At 38.2% G+C, this 25,032-nt stretch overlaps 1 protein-coding gene across 1 annotated transcript in view; it reads right to left on the reverse strand.

The window, feature by feature from the left end:
• Positions 1 to 25,032, reverse strand: part of LOC140736733 (calcium-activated chloride channel regulator 1-like) — a 74,751-nt gene that overhangs the window by 3,464 nt on the left and 46,255 nt on the right. The window contains exons 12-13 of the mRNA XM_073062612.1: positions 8,596 to 8,763; positions 7,485 to 7,712 (exon numbers count right to left, since the gene is read on the reverse strand). Of these exons, the coding sequence (XP_072918713.1) occupies positions 7,485 to 7,712; positions 8,596 to 8,763 (396 nt within the window). The remainder of the gene's footprint in view (positions 1 to 7,484; positions 7,713 to 8,595; positions 8,764 to 25,032) is intronic.

The following is a 25,032-nucleotide window of genomic DNA, read 5'->3' on the forward strand; positions in this document are numbered from 1 at the left end:
GGTCACATGTGAGTAAATGGCCAATACAGGTTCATTGGGTCAAATGGGTCTGTTACCATGCTGTATTTCTAAATACATTTTTAAAAGTAGTTCACCTGAGTCACATTCTTTATTTAAGAACATAAGAACATAAGAAATAGGAGCAGGAGTAGATCATCCAGCCCATCAAGCTTACCCCGCCATTCAATAAGAATCTGTCTGTAAACTCAGCTCCATCTACCTGCTTTTTCCCCATAACCCTTAATTTCCCTATGATGTAAAAACCTATCTAACTATTCCTTAAATACATTTAGTAAAGAAGCCTCAACTGCTTCCCTGGGCAGAGAATTCCATAGATTCACCACTCTCTGGGAAAAACAGTTTCTCTTCATCTCCGTCCTAACTCTTCTCCCCTGAATCTTGAGGCAATGTCCCCTAGATCTGGTCTCACCTACCAATAGAAACAACTTTACTACTTCTATCTTATCTATCCCTATCAAAATTTTGTATGTTTCTATAAGATCCCCTCTCATTTATCTGAACTCCAGAGAGTATAGTCCCAGGCGACTCAATCTCTCCTCATAGGTTAACCCCTTCATCCCTGGAATCAACCTGGTGAACCTCCTCTGCACTGCCTCTGAAGCTAGTATATCCTTCCTCAAGTATGGAGACCAGAACTGCACACAGTACTCCAGGTGTGGCCTCACCAGTACCCTGTATAGTTGCAGCATGACCTCCCTTCTCTTGAATTCAATCCCTCTAGCAATGTAGGCCAACATTCTGTTTGCCTTGTTAATAACCTGTTGTACCTGCAAACCAACTTTTTGTGATTCATGCACAAGCATTCCCAAGTCCCTCTGCACAATAGCATGCTGCAATCTTTCACTGTTTAAATAATAATCTGCTCTTCTATTATTCCTTCCAAAGTGGATGATCTCGCACTTACCAATATTGTATTCCATCTGCCAGACCTTGGCCCACTCACTTAACCTATCTATATCCCTCTGCAGACTCTCCACATCATCTGTACAATATGCTTTTCCACTCAGTTTAGTGTTATCAGCAAATTTTGCTACACTACACTCAGTCCCCTCTTCTAAATCATTAATGTAAATGGTAAACAGCTGCGAGCCCAGCACTGACCCAGCGTCGGTACGGGCAGCGGAGCGGGAGCAAGGAGTGCTCGAGGTCGACAGACGACTGGAGAACGGAGGATCAGAGGATCAGCCGTTGTAGGTAGGCTGAGACCGTCAGACCTACCTGTACAGTACCTGAGGAGGAAGGTAAAACTGTGCAGGCGTCGGTGACGTCAGCGGCGAGCGTGGAGTTTAAAAAGAGGCCCACTTTTAGGAGCGGGCAGCATCGGCTTTGGCTCAGTGGCCTTTGGCGCAAGGGGACTTCGGTGAGAGGAAATCAGTGAGCCTGAGTATGTGCTTGCTGAGGTAAAATAGGTAAGGTCGGTAGGTACTTTTTTCATTTATTCTGACTAATCTGGGATCAGGTAATGGGGGAGACAGTTAGAGCAGTGGTGTGCTCCGTATGCAGTATGTGGGAGGTCAGGGTCAACACAGTTGTCCCTGATGACCACACCTGCAAAAGGTGTATCCAGCTACAGCTCCTATCAGACCGAGTTAGGGAATTGGAGCAGGAGCTGGATGAACTACGGATCATTCGGGAGGCAGAGACAGAGATAGATAAGAGTTATCGGGAGGTAGTCACACCGAAAAGAAGGAGGTAGGCAAATGGGTGACAGTCAAGAGAGGCAGGGGGAGCAGACAGAGAGAGCAGAGTACCCCTGTGGCTGTTCCCATCAAAAATAAGTATACCGTTTTGGATACTGTTGGTGGGGATGACCTACCAGGAACAAGTTGCAGTGGTCCTGTCTCTGGCACTGAGGTTGGACCCTCGACTAGGAAAGGGAGGAGGGAAGAGAAGAGAGTGGTAGTGATAGGGGATTCTATAGTCAGGGGGGCAGATAGGAGATTTTGTGGGGAAGATCAGGAGTCTTGGATGGTATGTTGCCTCCCTGGTGCCGGGGTCCAGGACATCTCAGATCGGGTGCAGGTTATTCTCGAGAGGGAAGGTAAGAACCCAGATGTTGTGGTCCATGTATCGACCAATGACGTGGGTAGGATGAGTGAGGGGGTCCTGCGTAGTGAGTTCAGGGAGTAAGGTGCGAAGCTGAAGGGCAGGACCTCCAGGGTAACAATCTCAGGATTGCTACCTGTGCCACGTGCGAGTGAGGCAAGGAACAAAAAGATTATAAAGATTAATATGTGGCTGAGAGGATGGTGCAGGAGGGAGGGCTTCTGGTTTATAGATAATTGGGCTTTGTTCCAGGGAAGGTGGGATCTGTTCCGAAGGGACGGTTTACACCTGAACTGGAGCGGTACTAACATTCTTGCAGGAAAGTTTGCTAGTGCTGCTCGGTGTGGGGGGGGGGGGGGGTTAATTAAATTTGCAGGGGGCGGGGATTCAGAATGTGAGAGAGGATAGTGAGAGGAAGAATAAAGGACAGGTGGGGACTACACGGTTCCGGAATATTAAGTGTGTAGTAGAGAAAGGTGAGGCAGAACAAGTGATAAGGAGGACACATGTACAGAGGGATGGTCTGACGGAACATGGAGTTAAATGTGCAGAAAGAATAAGTAAATTTAGGAAGGACAACAAAATTCAAGGGGTGTATAGCCCAATGGGAGTTCGAGGAGCTGGGTTAAGCGCAATAGGCAGCGATTTAAACAGAGAGAGGAGAAATGGGCAAAAATTCTATATCTGAATGCATGAAGTGTCAGAAATAAGGTGGATGAGCTTGAAACTCAGGTGCAAATGGGTAACTATGATGTTGTAGGGATAACGGAGACATGGCTGCAGGGAGATCAGACCTGGGAAATGAATGTACAAGGGTATACGTGCTATCGTAGGGACAGAAATGTGGGCAGAGGGGTGGGGTGGCTCTGTTGGTGAGGAATGAGATTCAGTCCTTTGCAAGGGGGGACATAGGATCAGGAGAAGTAGAGTCTGTGTGGATAGAACTGAGGAACAGTAAGGGCAAAAAGACCCTAATGGTTGTTGTCTACAGGCCCCCAAACAGTAGCATGGATATTGGGTTCAGGTTGAATAGGTAGTTAACATTGGCATGTGGCAAAGGTAATGTCGCAGTAGTTATGGGGGATTTCAACATGCAGGTGAACTGGGAGAATCAGGTTGGTGCTGGACCCCAGGATAGGGAGTTTGTAGAGTGCCTACGGGATGCATTCTTGGAACAGCATGTACGAGAGCCAACCAGGGACAAGGCTATTCTGGATTTAGTGTTATGTAATGAACAGGATTTGATAAGCGATCTCGCAGTAAAGGAGCCATTAGGAGGTAGTGATCACAATATGATAAGCTTTTATCTGCAATTTGAGAAGGATTAGGGCAGCTCAGAGGTGTCAGTGTTGCAGTTGAACAAAGGAGACTATGGAGCCATGAGGGAGGAGCTGGCCAAAGTTAAATGGATGGATATCCTAGCAGAAAAGACAGTGGAACAGCAATGGCAGGTATTCTTGGGAATAATGCACAAGGTGCAAAATCAGTTCATCCCCCGGAGAAGGAAGGATTCAAAGGGGGGAAAGGGGCCACAGTGGTTGACAAAGGAAGTCAGAGATTGCATAGCATTAAAATAAAAGAAGTATGACAGAGCTAAGGTGAGTGGGAAGACAGATGATTGGGAAAATTTTAAGGAACAACAGAACTTAACTAAAAAGGCAATACGGGGAGAAAAAATGAGGTATGAATGCAAGCTAGCCAGGAATATAAAGGATGATAGCAAAAGCTTTTGAGGTATGTGAAGAGAAAGAAGATAGTTAAGAACAATGTTGGGCCTTTGAAGAATGAATTGGGTGAAATTGTTATGGGAAGCAGAGAAATGGCAGAAGAATTTAATAAGTACTTTAGATCTGTCTTCACTAGGGAAGACACAAGCAATCTCCCAGATGTATGGATGGGCCAAGGACATAGGGTAACAGAGGAAATGAAACAGATTGACATTAGGAAGGAAACGGTGATGAGTAGACTGATGGGACTGAAGGCTGACAAATCCCCAGGTCCAGATGGTCTGCATCCTAGGGTACTAAAGGAGGTGGCTCTGGAAATTGCTGATGCATTGGTAATCATTTTCCAATGTTCCTTAGATTCAGGATCAGTTCCCGAAGATTGGAGAATGGCCAATGTTATCCCACTTTTTAAGAAAGGAGGGAGGGAGAAAACAGAGAACTATCGTCCTGTCAGCCTAACATCAGTAGTGGGGAAGATGCTAGAGTCCATTATTAAAGATGAAATAGTAGCATATCTAGATAGCAGTGATAGGATTGGGCCAAGCCAGCATGGATTTACCAAGGGCAAATCATGCTTGACTAATCTGTTGGAGTTTTTCGAGGATGTAACCAGGAAGTTGGACAAGGGAGATCCAGTGGATGTAGTGTACCTTGATTTTCAGAAGGCATTTGATAAGGTCCCACATAGGAGATTGGTGAGTAAAATCAGAGCTCATGGCATTGGGGGGAAGATATTGACATGGATAGAAAACTGGTTGGCAGATAGAAAGCAAAGGGTAGCGATGAATGGGTGTTTCTCGGAATGGCAGGTGGTGACTAGTGGGGTGCCACAGGGCTCGGTATTGGGACGACAGCTGTTTAAGATTTACATCAACGATTTAGATGAAGGCATTGAGAATAACATCAGCAAGTTTGCTGATGATTCTAAGCTGGGTGGCAGTGTGACATGTGATGAGGATGTTAGGAGAATTCAGGGTGACTTGGATAGGCTGGGTGAGTGGGCAGATACTTGGCAGATGACGTTTAATGTGAATAAGTGTGAGGTTATCCACTTTGGGAGTAAGAACAGGAAGGCAGATTATTATCTGAATGGTGTAGAGTTAGGTAAGGGAGAAATACAAAGAGATCTAGGAGTCCTTGTTCATCAGTCACTGAAGGTGAATGAGCAAGTGCAGCAGTCAGTGAAGAAGACTAATGGAATGTTGGCCTATATTACAAAGGGAATTGAGTACAAGAGCAAGGAGATCCTTTTGCATTTGTACAGAGCCCTGGTGAGACCACACCGGGAGTATTGTGTACAGTTTTGGTCTCCAGGGTTAAGGAAGGACATCCTGGCTGTAGAGGAAGTGCAGCGTAGATTCACAAGGTTAATTCCTGGGATGTCTGGACTGTCTTACGCAGAGAGGTTAGAGAGACTGGGCTTGTACATGCTGGAATTAGGGAGAATGAGAGGGGATCTGATTGCAACATATAAGATTATTAAGGGATTGGACAAGATAGAGGCAGGAAATATGTTCCAGATGCTGGGAGAGTCCAGTACCAGAGGGCATGGTTTGAGAATAAGGGGTAGGTCATTTAGGACAGAGTTAAGGAAAAACTTCTTCTCCCAGAGAGTTGTGGGGGTGTGGAATGCACTACCTCAGAAGGCAGTGGAGGCCAATTCTCTGGATACTTTCAAGAAGGAGCTAGATAGGTATCTTATGGATAGGGAAATCAAGGGATATGGAGACAAGGCAGGAACCGGGTATTGATAGTAGATGATCAGCCATGATCTCAGAATGGCGGTGCAGGCTCAAATGGCTGAATGGTCTACTTCTGCACCTATTGTCTATTGTCTATTGACCCCTACAGCACCCCACTCACCACAGACTGCCAAATGGAGAAACAACCATTTATACCAACCCTCTGCCTTCTATTGGTTAAGCAATCCACCATCCAAGCCAATACACCTCCTCCAACTCAATGCATCCATATCCTATTTATAAGTCTCTTGTGCGGCACCTTATCGAGTACCTTCTGGAATTCCAAGTATATGACATTCACCTGTTCCCTCTATCCACTGCACTCATTATGTCCTCAAAGAACTTCAGTAAGTTTGTCAAACATGACCTGCCCTTTCTGAATCCATGCTGTGTCTGTCTAATGGAACCACAAGTTTCTAAAGGTTTTGCTATATCTTGCTTAATGACAGCTTCAAGCATTTTCCCAACTACAGATGTTAACCTAACTGGCCTATAGTTGCCTGTCTTTTGCCTACATCCTTTTAAAAAAAAAATTGTGTGCCATTTGCTGTCTTCCAATCTACCGGGCCTAGAGTCTAGAGAATTTTAATAAATGATTACCAACACCTCTACTATAACCTCCGCCAGTTCCTTCAGAAACCTGGGATTCATCCCATCAGGACCAGGGGACTTATCTACCTTCAGGCCCTCTAGTTTACTCATCACTATCTCTTTAGTGACAGTGATTTTATTGAGGTCCTCACCTCGCATTTTGTCCATAAGATCCTTCTTTGGCATATTAGACATACCCTCCACTGTGAAGACCGGCACAAAATAGTCGTTCAATGCCTCAGCCATTTCCTTATCACCCAATATCAATTTCCCCTTCTCGACTTCCAAGACCTGTCTCATTTCACAGGACTAGATCTAAGATAATATTTTCCCTTGTAGGTTCACTAATATGCTGCTCAAGAAAGCCATCACGGATTCATTCTATGAAGTCCTCCTCAATACTTCCTTGCCCAGCCTGATTCACCCTATTTATGTGGAAGTTAAAATCCCCCATGGCAACTGCCATTCTGTTTTTACAAGCCTCAGTTATTTATTGGTTAATCACCTCTGTCACGGCAATATTTGTATTAAGTGGCCTATAGGCAACTCCCACCAGTTGCTTTTTCCCTTTACTACTCTTAATCTCTACCCAGATGAACTCAGCATTCTGCTCCGTAGATCTTATATCGTCTCTCATAATCACCCTGATCTCATCTCTAATCAAGAGTGCCACCCCACCTCCTTGGCCTTTCTGCCTATCTTTCTGTATTACCTGATACCCTTGAATATTTAATTCCCAGTCATCTCCACCTTGCAACCAGGTTTCTGTAATGGCCACTAAATCACATGCCTTGGTACTGATCTGTGCCACAAGTTCACTAACCTTGTTTCTAATGCTACAGGCATTTAGATAAAGTGCCTTTATACTCATTGGCCTTTTAGAATCTAGTGACCTATGCGATTTTTGCTTTTTACTTTTATGCACTCTACTCTTACTTTTTTCTTCACTAACTCTAGCTGTGGTCTCTGCATCACTTTCCTCTTCTTTTCTGTGTGGGTTTCCATCCCCTTGCCATGTTAGTTTAATGCCTCCCCAACAGCACTAGCAAAAAATCTCCTTAGGACATTGATCCTGGCCTTGCCCAGATGTAGACCATCTGGATGGTACTGGTTCCACCTTCCCCAGAAGCAGTTCCAATGCCCCAAGAATCTGAAACCCCACCCACCCTCCTGCACCACCACTCAAGCCACATATGCATTCTAGCTCTCCTGCTATTTGTTCTTGTTCTTTCATCTTGGAAAACATGTTTTTATATGCATCAAACCACAGCTAGTCATCAGATTTCCCAACTATTCAATCACTTCATTGCTGGGAAGAAAAACTTCATGTAAGTTATTAAAACACAGGAACATTTACCTGCTCCTTGATCCAGGTCTGCTCCTGGTGCTGTCCACTGCAGCTCAATTTTATCTTTTTCTATGGCTGCATAAAGGTCTGTAACTTTGCACGGTGGAAAGTTGACGATAGGTGTACCTGGGGGAACTGAAAGTGCTCCTCCTGATTTCACCCTGCTGAAGATTCCTATCTGAGCTGCAGAATCTTCATTACTAACTGGAGGCTTTGGCAGATTTGTGTGGATAACACCTATGTGGAAAGAAAGGAACTCAAATTGAAATTGGAACTAGTTTATTCTTATCACATGTGCTGAGGTACAGTGAAAACCTTGTTCATACAGATCAATTCATTACACTGTGCATTAAGGTAGGATGAGGTAAAATAAAATCAATGCAGAATAAAGTGTAACAGTTGCAGAGAATGTGTAGTGTAGGTGGACAATAAGGTGTAAATTAATGTGTTGGAAGAGTCCATCTTATCATATCAGGTAATCATAAAATAATCTTACAACATCAGGGTTCAAGTTGTCTTGAGCCTGCTGGTATATAGTAGAGACAGATGTATTAAGGATATTTATGAAACTCTTAGATAGGCATATGAATGATAGAAAAATGGAGGGCTATGTAGGAGGGAAAGGTTACATTAATCTTAGAGCAGGTAGCCTGAAGGACCTGAACTATGTTGTAATGTTCTACGTTTGAAGTTCTTTCTAAATCTGGACACACCAAACAGAATTCCACACCAGCTTGCATGTGGTACCCGGACAGTTACTTACCTGAATACCATCCTATTAAACAGGGCAGGTGGAGATGTGCGATTGGGTTCTTCCTGATGATGAGTGACTGGACAAACACAGGTAAGATTGTTGGAGGAATGGGCACCAGTTTACAAAGCAAGCATACAATTCAATGACTCACCCTGTCATTACATCACAAAGAAGGAAAGGTTTAGATGGATGTAAACCAATGGAAGTAATTGGCACTAGCCCAGTTAGACAATTGGGCCAGCATGGACAAATTGGGCTATAAGACCTGTTTCCATACTGTATTGCTCTATGATTCTCTGACTTTAACCACTGTAATGACAATAAAAGCCAGTGTTGTCTTATTGTGAAATGCCAAATATTCATTACCATTTTCTATGTATCCTGGTATGTACATGGCACTCCCATCTGTTCTGTTTGTCTTCGTGGTAGACCCTTCCTTTCCCAATACCCGCACCTTGAAGTTGTATCTTCCATTTTTAGTAGCTGGCAGGAAATACTTAGAGTAAACTCCATCATTGCTGACAATATCAGCACCTAAAAGTAAGTAAAGGTCAATGATTTTCAGCTGAGAAGAGAATGCAACACCAATAATACAATTTAGTTAAAAGCTGCCTATAGAAGCTTCCTACTCTCATCTCATTGGTAGTCCATTATGATGTCCTCAGGTCAAGAACAAATTCCAAATTTTGGATGTTTTCATTGCTGTGTGGACTGCCAAATGTGTGTTATTTTCAGCAGGAATAATTTTAAGGCAACATTCAAGAAAGGGAATTTTCTCATTAATTGCTCTATTCCATCACATCCACTGAAGCTGTGATATATGAATAGATCACAAAAGGTCCCAGGCAGTCATTATATGGATACAGAACGAAAGCTCATATCTGTCTTAAATAATTATTTGTCAACTTCAATAATTAATTCATGTATACAAGGTTGTGATATACATATGTTAAATTAATCTGAATTATTTCTGAAGCTCCTTGGATGGATCGATGAGAAAGTTTCCAAACAGCAGTAAACCACCAAGTTTGATCCAGTCAACCACAATCCAGAGATGTCTGAAATTAGCAAGTAATTCCTTTATTCTGCTTTTCCCATCCATATCCATCCTTTAACCTCAAAAATTATTAGCTTTTTTAGTTATATATTGAACCTGAGGGATTCCAATATTGTTGCAGGCAGTTTAGCAAGGGTTGTTCGGGTGGGGGTTTAATCTAATTTGGCAGGGGGAGGGAACTGAAGTGATAACACTGAAGATAAAGTAGTTGGTTTACAAACAAGCAATGTGTAGTGAGACTCCTGGCAAGGAGAGGCTGATGATAGAGCAAAATTGCTGTCAACAGGATAAGTTGCAATGTAAAAGGCAGACAAAGGAAAAAGGTGAATATTGTCCTGAAGATATTATATTTGAATATGTGCAGTATACAGAATAAGGTCGATGAACTTGTAGCAGTTACAGATTGGCACGCATGATGTTGTAGACACCACTGAATCATGGCTGCAAGAAGATTACAGCTGGGAGCTTAATGTCCAAGGATACACATTGTATCAAAAGGACAAGCAACAAGGCAGAGGAGGTGGCATTGCTCTGTTGCTAAAAAAATGATATCAAATTATTAAAAGAGGTGCCATAGGATTGGAAGATATTGAACATTAGTGGATAGAGCTAAGGAACTGCAAGAGTAAATTAAACTTGATGGGAGTTGCATATAGACATTAAGCTCCCAGCTATAATCTTCTTTCAGCTATGATTCAGTGATGCCTACAATCTCCTATCAGCCAATCTGCAACCGTGCTACAAGTTCACCTATCCTACTCAGTATACAAATATAACACTTTCAGTCCTGTATTCATCCTTTTCAATTTTGTCAGCCTTTTATGTTGCAACTTATCCTGTTGACTGCAATTTTTCCCAGTCAACAACCTCTGTTGCCTCTGTTATTAAACCAGCTACCTCATCTTCAGCACTTTCAGCTGACTTTTCTACGATACTTCTTGCATTGAAATATACATAGCTCAGAAATTAGTTGCACCGTGTTTAAGCTTTCAATTTCTAACTTTGTCTGAGATCTTACCAACATCAGCCTCCCCAACCTCTCCACTAACTGTTCTCATAATCAACTTCCCATTTCCCTGTGACTCTATTTTAAACCCCACCATGCAACATTTACAAGTCTTCCTGCTCAGATATTAGTCCCCCTCCAGATCAGGTGCAAACTGTCCCTTCTGTCCAGGTCCCACCTTCCTTGGAAGGGAACCCAAATAAATGAAAGGGTAATTTATTTTCTAAATGGAGAAAAGATTCAAAACTCTGAGGCGCAAAGAGACATGGGGGTCCTTGTGCAGGATTCCCTAAAGGTTGATATGCAGGTTGTGTCTGTGGTGAGTAAGACAAATCAACTGTCAGAATTCATTACAAGAGGAGTAGAATATAAAAGCTAGGATGTAATGTTGAGACTTTATAAAGCACTGGTGAAGCCTTGCTTGTATTATTATGAGCAGTTTTAGGCCCCTTATCTTAAAAAGGATGTGCTGGAACTGGAGTGGGTTCAAAGAAAATTCATGAAAATTATTCCAGGATTGAAAAGCTTGAGATATGAAGAGCATTTGATGGCTTTGGGCCTATATTCACAAGAATTCAGAAGAATAAAGGTGACCTCATTGAAACCTATCGAATGGCAAAAGGACTTGATAGAGTGGACATGGAGAGGATGCGTCCTATGACATGAGTGTCTAAGACTAGAGGACCCAGCCTCAGAATAGAGGGAACAGTGGAAAACATCTTGTATTGTACCGGTACCGAAGAAACCACAACCAAAGGAGTTGAATGACTTCAGACCTGTTGCCTTGACGTCGCACGTGATGAAGACCATGGAGCGGCTGATAATACAGAATCTGAGGCCACAAACCAGGCACGCCCGGGATCCGCTTCAGTTTGCGTATAAGGAGAAGGTGGGAGTGGAGGATGCTATCACGTATTTGCTGCACAAATCACTCTCTCACCTAGATGGGGTCAGTTGTGCTGTGAGGATTACATTCCTTGACTTCTCTAGTGCCTTTAACACCATCCAGCCCAAGATCTTAAAGCACAAACTAACGGAGATGGGAGTAGACTCTCACATGGTGGATTGGATAGTGGACTACTTGACAGATAGACCTCAGTATGTGCGGTTGGGAGACTGTAGGTCTGACACAGTGGTCAGCAGCACAGGAGCGCCACAGGGAACCGTACTCTCTCCGGTCCTGTTCACCCTGTACACATCTGACTTCCAATATAACTCGGAGTCCTGCCATGTGCAGAAGTTCGCTGATGACACGGCCATAGTGGGGTGTGTCAGGAATGGACAGGAGGAGGAGTATAGGAAACTGATACAGGACTTTGTGATATGGTGCAACTCAAACTACCTGCGTCTCAATGTCACCAAGACCAAGGAGATGGTGGTGGACTTTAGGAGATCTAGGCCTCATATGGAGCCAGTGATCATTAATGGAGAATGTGTGGAGCAGGTTAAGACCTACAAGTATCTGGGAGTACAGTTGGACGAGAAGCTAGACTGGACTGCCAACACAGATGCCTTGTGCAGGAAGGCACAGAGTCGACTGTACTTCCTTAGAAGGTTGGCGTCATTCAATGTCTGCAGTGAGATGCTGATGATGTTCTATAGGTCAGTTGTTGAGAGCGCCCTCTTCTTTGTGGTGGCGTGTTGGGGAGGAAGCATTAAGAAGAAGGACGCCTCACGTCTTAATAAGCTGATAAGGAAGGCGGGCTCTGTCGTGGGCAAAGTACTGGAGAGTTTAACATCGGTAGCTGAGCGAAGGGCGCTGAGTAGGCTACGGTCAATTATGGAAAACCCTGAACATCCTCTACATAGCACCATCCAGAGACAGAGAAGCAGTTTCAGCGACAGGTTACTGTCGATGCAATGCTCCTCAGACAGGATGAAGAGGTCAATACTCCCCAATGCCATTAGGCTTTACAATTCAACTGCCAGGACTTAAGAACTTTTTTTTAAAGCTATTATTAATGCTTTTTGAATTAGTGATTTAGATGCATATCATATTATTACTGAGTTAAGTATTGTATGTAATGAGTTTTTGCTACAACAAGTGTATGGGACATTGGAAAAAATGTTGAATTTCCCCATGGGGATGAATAAAGTATCTATCTATCTATCTGTCATCCTTTTAGAAAGGAATTTATGGATCTGTGGAATTCATTGCCACAGGCGGCTGTGGAAGCGAATTCATTTTGTATATATAAGGCAGAAATTGATATATTTTTGAGTGGTCAGGACATGAAGGAATATGGGGAGAAGGCAGGAGCTTGGGGCTGAAAGGAAAAATGAATTTATAGTAACCCTTTGTTCTTGAATATGGGGGGGTTTGTGTCTTTTTTTTCTTTTTTTAAGCTGCTGTCTTGAGAGATGGGGGTAAAATTAGTGTTAGTCTGCTTGCTGGCCCTTCTCTGGTTCTTTCTAGGGTTTTCGTGGGTGAGGGGGGAGGGGATTTCTCTTTTTCTTTTGCTTTTGCTTTTCACTTAGTTTCTACTTCATGGGCGGACCTGAAACTACCAAAATGTCTGAAGTGTTGTAATTTCCGGTTCCTCTTTGAACCTGCTCTCCTCTTCTGGATTCATGAGTTTACTTTCTGTTTAACCTTGTGCGTTTATTATGATAAACATTAGCAATATGGATAAGACTATTAATTTTGTCTCCAGGAATACAAATGGTCTAAACCATCCAGTTAAATGGAAAAAAATATTTAAAGTATTCCATAGAATGAATGCTAATATTATTTTTGCACAAGAGACTCATGCGAGGGAAGAGGATAATCAATGTTTTTTTAGGTTTTGGAAGGATCAACAGTACCATTCGAATTCCCAACCTAAAGTGAGAGGCGTTTCTATTTTTATAGACTTCAACTTCTTACATTCATTATGAAACAATTTCAGACCCACACGGTAGATTTTTGCTCCTCACTGTTTTACTTTTTAACGAAAAAGTTGTTTTGGTTAATGACAATGCCCCGCATATTGATTGTCCCAATTTTTTTAAGTGTTTGTATAGTGGCATATCTAGATAGCAGTGATAGGATTGGGCCGAGCCAGCATGGATTTACCAAGGGTAAATCATGCTTGACTAATCTGTTGGAGTTTTTCGAGGATGTAACCAGGAAGTTGGATGGGGCAGATCCAGTGGATGTAGTGTACCTCGATTTTCAGAAGGCATTTGATAAGGACCCACATAGGAGATTGCTGGGTAAAATCAAAGCTCATGGCATTGAGGGGAAGACATTGACATGGGTAGAAAACTGGTTGACAGATAGAAAGCAAAGGGTAGCGGTGAATGGGTGTTTCTCAGAATGGCAGGTGGTGACTAGTGGGGTGCCACAGGGCTCAGTATTGGGACCACAGCTGTTTACAATTTACATCAACGATTTAGATGAAGGCATTGAGCATAACATCAGCAAATTTACTGATGATACTAAGCTGGGTGGCAGTGTGACATGTGATGAGGATGTTAGGAGAATTCAGGGTGATTTGGATAGGCTGGGTGAGTGGGCAGATATTTGGCAGATGACGTTTAATGTGAATAAGTGTGAGGTTATCCACTTTGGGAGTAAGAACAAGAAGGCAGATTATTATCTATATGGTGTAGAGTGAGGTAAGGGTGAAATACAAAGAGATCTAGGAGTCCTTGTTCATCAGTCACTGAAGGTGAATGAGCAAGTGCAGCAGGCAGTGAAGAAGGCTAATGGAATGTTGGCCTTTATTACAAAGGGAATTGAGTACAAGAGCAAGGAAATCCTCTTGCATTTGTACAGAGCCCTGGTGAGACCACACCGGGAGTATTGTGTACAGTTTTGGTCTCCAGGGTTAAGGAAGGACATCCTGGCTGTAGAGGAAGTGCAGCGTAGATTCACGAGGTTAATTCCTGGGATGTCTGGACTGTCTTACGCAGAGAAGTTGGAGAGACTGGGCTTGTACGCGTTGGAATTAAGGAGATTGAGAGGGGATCTGATTGAAACATATAAGATTATTAAGGGATTGGACAAGATAGAGGCAGGAAATATGTTCCAGATGCTGGGAGAGTCCAGTACCAGAGGGCATGGTTTGAGAATAAGGGGTAGGTCATTTAGGACAGAGTTAAGGAAAAACTTCTTCTCACAGAGAGTTGTGGGGGTCTGGAATGCACTGCCTTGGAAGGTAGTGGAGGCCAGTTCTCTGGATGCTTTCAAGAAGGAGCTAGATAGGTATCTTATGGATAGGGGAATCAAGGGATATGGGGACAAGGCAGGAACTGGGTATTGATAGTAGATGATCAGCCATGATCTCAAAATGGCAGTGCAGGCTCGAAGGGCCGAATGGTCTACTTCTGCACCTATTGTCTATTGATAATGGGTGGGGATTTTAATTGCTGTTTACATCCCTTGATGGATAGATTTAAGTCTAACCAGGTTCTTCCGAATAAATCTCTCATTAACTCCTTTATGGTTGATTCTGGAATTTCTGAAATTTGGCGATTTCTACATCCTACGGATAAAGAATTTTCATATTTCTCTCATGTTTATCATAATTACTCAAGAATTGACTATTTCTTTATTGATCATCGTTTACTTACAGACGTTATTGACTGTAACTATGGTTCTACTACTATGTCCGACCATGCAACTTTGAAACTATCTATTAAGACAATGGATTCATCCTCAAGTGTTAAACCATGGCAGTTCAACTCTACTTCAGGATTCAGACGTTCTCAACTTTATTAGACAACAAATTGATTTGTTCTTTTCAACAAACTCTACAGAAGAGATTTCTAGTGGAATATTATGGGACACCTTTAAGGCATTTATCCATGGACAAATTATTTCATACTCTGCTGGAGTCAGAAAACGAATTAACACTGAAATACTTATGTTGGTTGATAAGATTAAAAAATTGATAAGACATACTCTGTGACTCCTAGTAAGGAGCTTTATAAAAAGAGAGTTGAACATCAAATGGAGCACAATTTGCTGTTATCCTCTTTGATTGAAAATCAATTAATTAAAACTAGGACTCAGTTTTATATACATGGGGATATATCTGGTAAATTATTGGCTAATCAAGTGAAAACTGCTTTGGTTAAGCATCAGATCATTAAGATCCGTAAATGAGATGGTACTCTGATGGTTGATCATAAAGAGATAAAAAAAAGTCTTTCAAGAATTTCATAACTCTTTATATCAATCAGAATTTTCTGACAATTCTTCCATAATGTATGAATTTTTAAGGCAACTGAATATCCTGAGATTAACGGCTGAGGATTGTGTATCAGTAGATGCAGCCATTATAGAAGCTGAAATAAAAGAGGCTATTTTTTCAATGAATTCAGGTAAAGCCTCTGGTCTAGATGATTACACTACAGAATTTTAAAAATCTTTTTCTTCTATACTTACTCCTTGGTTATGTAAAATTTTTAAGGACGCATTAACTGTAGGTAAATTACCACAATCTTTTTATGAAGCTTCCATTTCTCTAATTCTTAAAAAAGACAAAGACCCTATTGAATGTGCATCATATTGGACTATATCTTTGCCGAATGTGGATTCCAAGATTTTTACCCAAATTTTGGCCACTAGATTGGAAAATACACTACCTCAAATCATTTCTGAGGACCAGACTGGATTTATTAAAAATCGTTATTCATCTTTTAACATTAGAAAATTAATTAATATAGCTTATACTCCTTCATCTAGAATCCCAGAATGTGTTATTTTCTTGGACGCTGAGAAAGCATTTGACAGAGTTGAATGGCCATATTTATTTAGTATGCTTCAGAATTTTAATTTTAGCCCAACATTTATATCGTGGATTAACTTAATATATTATAAGCCTTTGGCTTCGGTTTTTACCAATAATCAAAGATCTCCCTTTTTTCAGTTGTTTCGTGGCACAAGGCAAGGCTGTCCTTAAAATCCTTTACTATTTGACATTGCTTTGGAACCCTTAGCCATTGTTATTCGTGATTCACCTAACATTTTTGGTATTACCCGTGGGGAAGGGACATATAAGCTATCATTATACACTGATGATTTGTTACTATATATCTCTGACCCTGAGAGATCTATTCCTGCTATTTTATATTTGCTTGCTCAGTTTAGTAGCTTTTCTGGCTATAAACTGAATCTCAATAAGAGTGAATTATTCCCATTAAATACACAAGTTTCAATTTATAAACATCTACCATTTAAAGTAGTTACAGATAACTTTACTTATCATATTTGGGTATTAAAATTACCAAGAAACATAAGGATTTATTCAAAGTTAATTTTTTACCTTTAATTGACCAGATTAACCAACTCGTTACCAGATGGTCCCCATTGTCTTTGTCATTGGTTGGTCTAATCAATGCTATTAAGATGATAGTTCTACCTAAATTTTTATACTTATTTCAAGCATTACCTATTTTTATTTCCTAATCCTTTTTTGATATTATTGACTTGAAAATATATTCATATGTATGGCAGAATAAAAATCCTAGATTAAGTAAAAAATATTTACAGAAGTCTAAGAACGAAGGTGGTTTGGCTTTGCCATATCTAAGGCTTTATTATTGGGCAGTTAATATCCGATATTTAATATTTTGGACACAGGACTCGGTGGAAATACAAAGCCCACAATGGGGAAATCTGGAGTGTAAATCAGTACAAGGTTTTTCACTTGTCTCTATCTTAGGGTCTTCACTTCCCTTTATCTTCTCTAAACTGAATAAACAAATGACTAACCCTATAGTTAAATATACATTACGAATATGGTTTCAATTCCATAAATTTTTTGGTTGAATAAGTTCATTTTTTCAAACCCTATTATATCTAACTTTCTTTTTCAGCCCTCTGTTATGGACCAAGCCTTTGTACTATGGAAAAAGAGGGGTATAACATGTTTTTGTGACTTATTCTTAGATAATTGTTTCATGTCCTTTGAACAGCTGTCTAATAAATATAATTTGCCTAGAGCCCATTTCTTTAGATATTTATAAATTAGAATTTTTTTTATTAATAAGTTACAGTCCTTTCCAAATTCATGCCCAATTGACATTATGGAAAAAAACTCTAGGTTTAAAACCCTATCAGAAGGATTTAATAGCCATCATTTATAATATGATCATGAAAATACAGCCAGGGATGTCAGATAAAATTAAGAATGAATAGGATAAAGAACATCAATTTCCCTTACCCTCAGAGCAATGGGAGAAAATTTTACAGTTAGTTAACTCCTCTTCTATATGTGCCAAACATGCCCTAATACAATTCAAGGTGATGCATAGGGCCCATATGTCTAAGGATAAACTTGCTTGATTTTATTCCCACATTAATCCTATTTGTGATAGATGCCATTCTGAAGTAACCTCTTTGACCCACATGTTTTGGTCTTGCCCTTGCTTGCAAAAATACTGGAAAGAGATTTTTGGTATAATTTTAACAGTTTTGAGTGTTAATTTGCAACCTCATCCTATTACTGCAATTTTTGGCTTAACAATGGTGGATAACAGTTATTTATCCCCTTCAGCTCGGCAGATGATTGCATTTGTTATATTAATGGCTAGAAGATCCATTCTATTGAACTAGAAAGAAATTAATCCCCCAACTACATTTCAATGTTTTTCCCAAACTATATCTTGTCCGAATTTAGAAAAAATCAGAAGTGTCATTTTTGACCCTTCGGTCAAATTTGAAGAAACCTGGAGATCATTTATTCAACATTTTCATATGAATTAAATTGACCTTTCCCAAACCTTTTTCTTATCATCTTTAGTTATTTGGATGGAGATGTGGAGGTATTGACACTACTGTGTATACCTGATATGATACAATAGCCCATCTCGGTCAGGTCAGCTGTTGTTAGTTTTTTTTTGGGGGGGGGTTTATTTTTGTAAATACAGTATGATTCTGGGATGTTATTATATCTGTGTTGTTAACTGTTTGTATTTGCAATCCAACCTTATTAATTATGTACTCTCAAACTCTCTGTATTTGTTGTTTGTTTTCTTATGTTTTGTTTGAAAATTAATAAAAAGATTTAAAAAGTAAAATTAGGTAAAACTAAACCTCCAGATTTTTTAGATTTTTGAAAATTAACCTTATTTAAATGAGGACATTTATTTTTCCTTATTTAAGAGGATAAAATAGAATCAAGAGAGTCAAAAGAGGTTTTAAGAATAAAAACAGGTAAAGCCTGAAAAAGATATATAAATTTAGGTAGAATATACATTTTAATAGAATTTAATCATGCAATTAATGATATTGAAAGAGATGACCAATTTAATAATATAATTTTTATATGATACGATAAAGTAAGAAAGGTTTCTTTAAACAGGTGTTTGTAATCCTTAGTGACTGTTACACCCAAATAAGTAAATTGGACTCCGCCTCCCGGTTACGGACATGTAAGACACAGTTGCTTCTTGTCCGCCTTTCATCGCTCCCTTTTCCGACTTAAACTTTGAAATTTCAATTTTATTCAGTGGGATCTGTAGAGTAACAGTTATAATTATGGCTACTCTCAGAAGTGCCAAGAGAAATCTGGACCCGGGCAATGGGAAGTCCAAAAAAGCTGACGAATTCTCAGAAGAACCCTCCTGGGTAAAGAGACTAGAATCTCAAATCAGCAATATCGGCATTGAGTTAACTCAATTAAAAGAGAAATTTGAAGGAAATGTTGACTCTCTGAGCCTTGATCTTAAAGAAGTTAGTCGAAGTTAGTCTCTTACTATCTTTCCTTTCAGTCAGTCCCGAGGAAGGGTCTTGGCTTGAAACGTCGACAGTGCTTCTCCTTATAGATGCTACCTGGCCTTCTGTGTTCCACCAGCATTTTGTGTGCATTGTTAGTAGAAATGCTGCTGACCTTTCTTCTCGTTTGGAAAAAGCCCAACAACGGATCATCGATCTCGAAGCTCGATCATGTCAGAATAATATTCGAATTGTTGGATTATAAGAGAAATCAGAATCGCCCGACACACCGGATTATTTTGCAAAAATGTTTCAGTCTTTATTTCCGGAGGTTTGTTTACAGCCTTCAGATATTGAAATGGCTCACAGAATCGGCACTTTAAAATTTTTGGATCAAGGTCAAAACAGGCATATTGTTGTGCGTTTTCTCCATTTCAGAGACAAAGACCATAGTATTAAGCTTGCGGGAAAAAAAAGACTATTTCAGTAAAAGGATTCAGACATTACCTTTTTTGAAGATTTTCCACGCGAAATTGTTAAGAAGTGTGCTGGATTTGCATTGGTTATGAAATTAGCGTATGACAAAAAGCTTTCTCCACTGCTTCCAGCGAAATTAAGGCTTTTTGTCAAAAAGTCTGGTGTTCATATTTTTGATGATCCAGTCGATGCATTGGGTTTTATTAATTCTTTATCCAACACATCTGATGACGAGTCTGAAGCCTGAAGCTTGAATGATTTATAATGGCTTGATTGTCTCGCGGTGTAAAGGATAATGAGATTGGCAGATTTGATGTTTACAGAAGTCCTTACCTCAAAATGCATTTTTATCTCTGAAAAAGACTGGTTTGGGTGGCTTCAATTTCAGTAGACATAGAGGGAGAACTGTTGATAGACTGTAATAAGCTTGAACCATTTAGAATTTTTTTTCTGCAACATTTAAATAAATTAATTGTTTTTTTGTTTCATATGCTTTTGTAAAGATCTTTTACGTAATTATTTGGATTTCCTTATGTTTTAAAGATAGACCGGACAATTTAAAAATGGCAATTGTTTTTCTTTTGTGCAAATATTTCAAGAATTGTTTTGGATGTGTTTTTCCTCCCTTATCTAATGTTATGAAGGTTACTTTCAAATTGAAGGTTGTTTTGTTTTACAGGAAAAACACTTTCCTTCCAAGTAAATTATATCGAGATATATGTCGACTGTAATGAGTTTTATGTTCAGTAGAGGGAGACAGAGATTTTTTTCTTTTTTTTTTACTTAGGTAGGCAGAGTTTGCATTTGCATCTATGCTTTTCTTGGGGCTTGTGTCGATTGTTATCGACTTGTTTCTGGGCTTTGTAGTTTGGGTGGGATTTTTTTTCTTTTTTCTTCCCCCATTAAGGAATCCTGGAGCATACACCAATTATTTTTATTGTTGTTCATCTCCGCCATTTTCAACTACCCTATCCTGGCATGTGACTAACTATTCTTTTTAGATACAAAGTTCCATGATGATATCTAAACAGTTAAATGTTTTAATTTGGAATGTTCACAGTTGGAATCATCCTATTAAGCGTAAGAAAACATTTAAAGTTATTAACCGATTACAGCCTGATATAATTTTTGCTCAAGAGACGCATATCAGGTTATGTGATAAAAATTGATTTTTTTAAATTTTGGAGGGTCCTCAGTTTCATGCAAGCTCCCAGAGTAAAACTACAGGTGTCTCTATTTTTATTGATTCCAATATTCCTTTTAATCAGGAGAATATTATAGCTGATGTTAACAGTAGATTTTTGATTGTTAAAGAAATAATTTGTAATAGGAGAATGGTTTTGGTTAATATTTATGGAGCAAATGTTGATGATCCCTCATTTTTGAAGCTGTTTTTGCTCTATTACCTGATTTAAATGAATATATGTTATTAATGAGTGATGATTTTAATACTTGTCTAAATCCTTCAATGGATGTCATCATCCAAATATCAACTCCCTAATTGTTCTGCATCACTTATTAATTCCTTTTTAATTGATTACGTTTTAATTGAAATCTGGAGGCATATGCACCCTAGTGATAGAGAATCCTCTTTTTTTCTCACATGTTCATAATAAATATTCGAGAATTGACTATTTTATAGTTGACTCTTGACTTTTATTTAATGTTCAGAAATGTGAGTATGATGCGATTGCTATCTCTGATCATGCTCCTTTAAACTTAATATTTGAACTGAAAGATGTTGTTTTTACCAGATCATTTTGGCGTTTTCCAGAACATTTATTACAAAGTTCAGAATTTGTTGAGTTTATTGAGGCTCAGATAAAAGAGTATTTCTCTTTAATAATATAGGAAATGTCTTTAAGTTAATAATTTGGGATACATTAAAAGCTTATTTACGTGGTCAAATTATTTCGTATGTAGCTAAACTGAAGAAACAAACAAGAATGGAATTAGATAAGATCTCTGAACAAATTAAAGAATTAGATAACATCAGTGCAATCTCTCCAAATGTTGTTTCATTTAAAAGAGTAGAATTACAATCACAGTATAACTTATTACTAACATATCCTATTGAAGGATATTTGCTTAAATTGAAAAGTCAATTTTATATTTTTGGGGATAAAAATAATAAGCTCTTAGCTTCTCAATTAAGAGCAACTGGAGCTAAAAGACAAATCTTAAAGATTCATAAAAATAATGGAGATATAGCAAGTAACCATGAGGACATTAATAATACTTTTCAAGATTATTACTCTGATCTTTATAGATCTCAATTTCCTGCAAATTCCTCCAAAATTAAGGCTTTTTGCATAAGATTAAATTTCCACAAATTTCTGTTGAAGATCAACAGATGCTCGATGCTCCAATTACCGAGCATGAAATTCAGAAAACTATTTTATCAATGCAATCGGGTAAAGCTCCTGGACTTGATGGTTATTCAGTGGGATTTTACAAAAAATTTGGAAGATTACTTTCTCTGCATCTTTTGGAAATATTTCATGAATCCTTTGAGAGGGGTAATTTGCCTTCTTTTTATGAAGCATCTATTTTCTTAATTCTTAAAAAAGATAAAGATCCTGTTGAATATTCATCATATAGACCTATTTCGCTATTAAATGTGGATGCAAAAATTCGCTCTAAAATAATGGCTAATGCTGGAAAATGTTTTAACTAAAATCATTTCTATGGATCAAATGGGCTTTATTAAATGTTGTTATTCTTTCTCTAACATTTGGAGATTGATGAACATTATATATTCATCATTATCTAAGCAACCTCAATGTGTTATCTCTCTCAATGCAGAAAAGGCATTTGATAGAGTTGAGTGGCCATATTTGTTTAAAGTATTAGAAACATTTGGTTTTGGTAATAATTTCAATAGATAGATTTAAATGATTAATAAGAATCTTATTGCCACGGTCATTACTAATAACTGCAGGTCTTCTTTTTTCTGTCTTTCTCATGGCACTAGACAGGGATGTCCATTAAGCCCTCTATTATTTAATCTTGTATTGAAGCCTTTAGCTATAACACTACATGAAGCTAAAAATATTCATGGTATCTCTGAATGGAACCATACATGAGATTTCTCTTTAGGCGGATGATCTTTTGGCTTTTATTTCAAATCTTGAGGAATCAATTCCTAATCTTTTGGAAACGCTTAAAGATTTCGGTAAATTTTCAGGATATAAACTTAACTTGAATAAAAGTGAACTGTTTCTATTAAATGTCCCTGTTAGTATATATAATGATACTCCTTTTAAAATTGTTAATACATTTAGATATTTAGGTATTATAATTACTAAAAAGTATAAAGATCTCTATAAAGCGAATATAGTTTCTTTAATGGACTCCATGAAACAACTATTTTCTAGATGGAATCCACTTACTTTTTCTTTAATAGGTCTTATTCATGCTGTGAAAATGATGATTTTACCTAGATTTTTATATAATTTCCAAAATATACCTATCTTTTTAACTAAAAAATTTTTTGATCAAATTGACTCTCTTATTTCTTCCTTTGTTTGGAACAATAAGACACCAAGAATTAATAAGTATCATTTACAAAAAATCTAAAAAAGATGGTGGACTTGCACTTCCTAATTTAAGACTGTATTATTGGGCTGTAAATATTAGACAATTATGTTTTGGTTATATTGGCTTGATAAGAACCAAAAACCATTATGGGTTGATTTGGAATTAAAAGCTGTTAAACAATTTCATTTAACTTCAATTTTAGGAGCTCCATTACCTTTACAACTCTCTAAAATTCTAAATTTAAATCTTTACCCTTTAATAATCTTTAGGGATTATTAAACAATCCCTATTTTAAACAATTTAAGTTGTCTAGTTTTTTTATATTGAAACTTTTCATTTAAACCTTCAACAACTGGCCCGATTTTTCTCCTATGGAAAAATAAAGGGATCCATTCTTTTGCAGATTTATTTTGTGATGGTCGATTGATGACCTTTGAAGAGTTAATTAATAAATATTCTCTCATTCATACACATTTTTTGCAATATTTTCAGGATAGACTTTTTTACAGCAATATTTACCTAAGTTTCCATATTTACAAGAATCTAATTTGTTGAATACCATTTTGAAATTAAATCCCTTAGTGAAAGGTTCCATTAGCAGAATTTATAATTTATTTTTGTTACAAAAAGAGAACCTATCACTAAAGATTAAACAAGATTAGGAAAGAGAACTTAATATGACCTTTGTTAATGAAGATTGGCTTCAAGTTTTGAAAACCATAAATTCTTCTTCTGTATGTGCCAACCATTGTTTAATTCAATTTAAAATTGTTCACCATTATTCTTTTCAAAGGAGAGACTATTTTAATATTTCCTAGTATAGATAACTACTGCGATAGATGTAAAACTGAAGTAGCTACTTTGTCACATATGTTCTAGTCATGTTCTTCATTAAAATCGTTTTGGAAATCTTTATTTTCTACAATTTCTAAAGCCCTGAAAATTAATTTACAGCCTAATAGATTGACTGTTCTATTTGGAATAGTTGCGCATCATATTCAGGGTATTTCATTTTCAGATCAACATGTAGTTGCATTTGTTACACTACTGGCAAGAAGGGCTATTTTATTAAAATGGAAAGATATTTCTTCCCCTACATTAATTTAATGGTTTTCTCAAGTAATGTTATGTCCTAGTTTGGAAAAAAATTAGAAGTAGAACTTTTGATCCTCAATTCGATTTTGAGAGAAGATGGGGTTCTTTTGCCAAATATTAACATTTAATTTGAATTATGCTATATTGTTTTCTTCCAATTTTATATTTTTTATAAATATGAAATGGCGGTTGATGGCTTTTAAAAAAATATTTAGATGATGGTCAAACTTATTGCTCGGGGGGGGTTGATTCCTATTTTCTTTTTCCTTTTTTTGTAGTTAGTGGGGTTTTTTCCTAGTTAGATGGGGTTCCTTTTTTCCTTCTTTTTCCTATATATATATATATAATTTTTTTTCCTTTTTTTGCGATCAGTTTTTTCTTCAGCTTTATTAATTGTATACATATTAATCTGTTGAAGTTTTGCATCATTTTATAGCTGTAGAAGATTATGTACCAATAAAAAGATTCTGAAAATGAAAATGAAAATAAGTAAATTGACTCTTTACAACTTTAAAAAGCAGATTAGTATTAATTGATTCCAAATTATTTAAAGGAAATAATTCGCTCTTACGTAGGTTCAATTTACATCCTGAAAACTGGCTAAAATGGAAGAGTAAAGAAAGTACGCAAGATAACGAGGTCTCAACATTACAGATAAACAGCAATATATCATCAGTGTAAAGTGAAATTTTGTGAGTCATACCTCTCCTTAAAATACCACAGATATCATTAGATTCTCAAAAAGCAATGGCAAGGGGTTCTAAAGCTAGACCAAAGAGAAAAGGGCTCAACGGACAACCTTGTCTAGTTCCGCGATGAAGTTTAAATGGTTTGGAATTTTGAAAGTTAGTAAGAACTCGAGCAGAAAGAAATAGATAAAATAATTTAATCCATTGAATAAAATCTGGTCTAAAATGAAGTCTTTCTAAGGTTTTAAATAAATAATTCCATTCAACCCAATCGAAGGCCTTCTCAGCATCT

This window comes from Hemitrygon akajei, chromosome 12 (assembly GCF_048418815.1).
Source record: "Hemitrygon akajei chromosome 12, sHemAka1.3, whole genome shotgun sequence".
NCBI lineage: Eukaryota > Metazoa > Chordata > Chondrichthyes > Myliobatiformes > Dasyatidae > Hemitrygon > Hemitrygon akajei.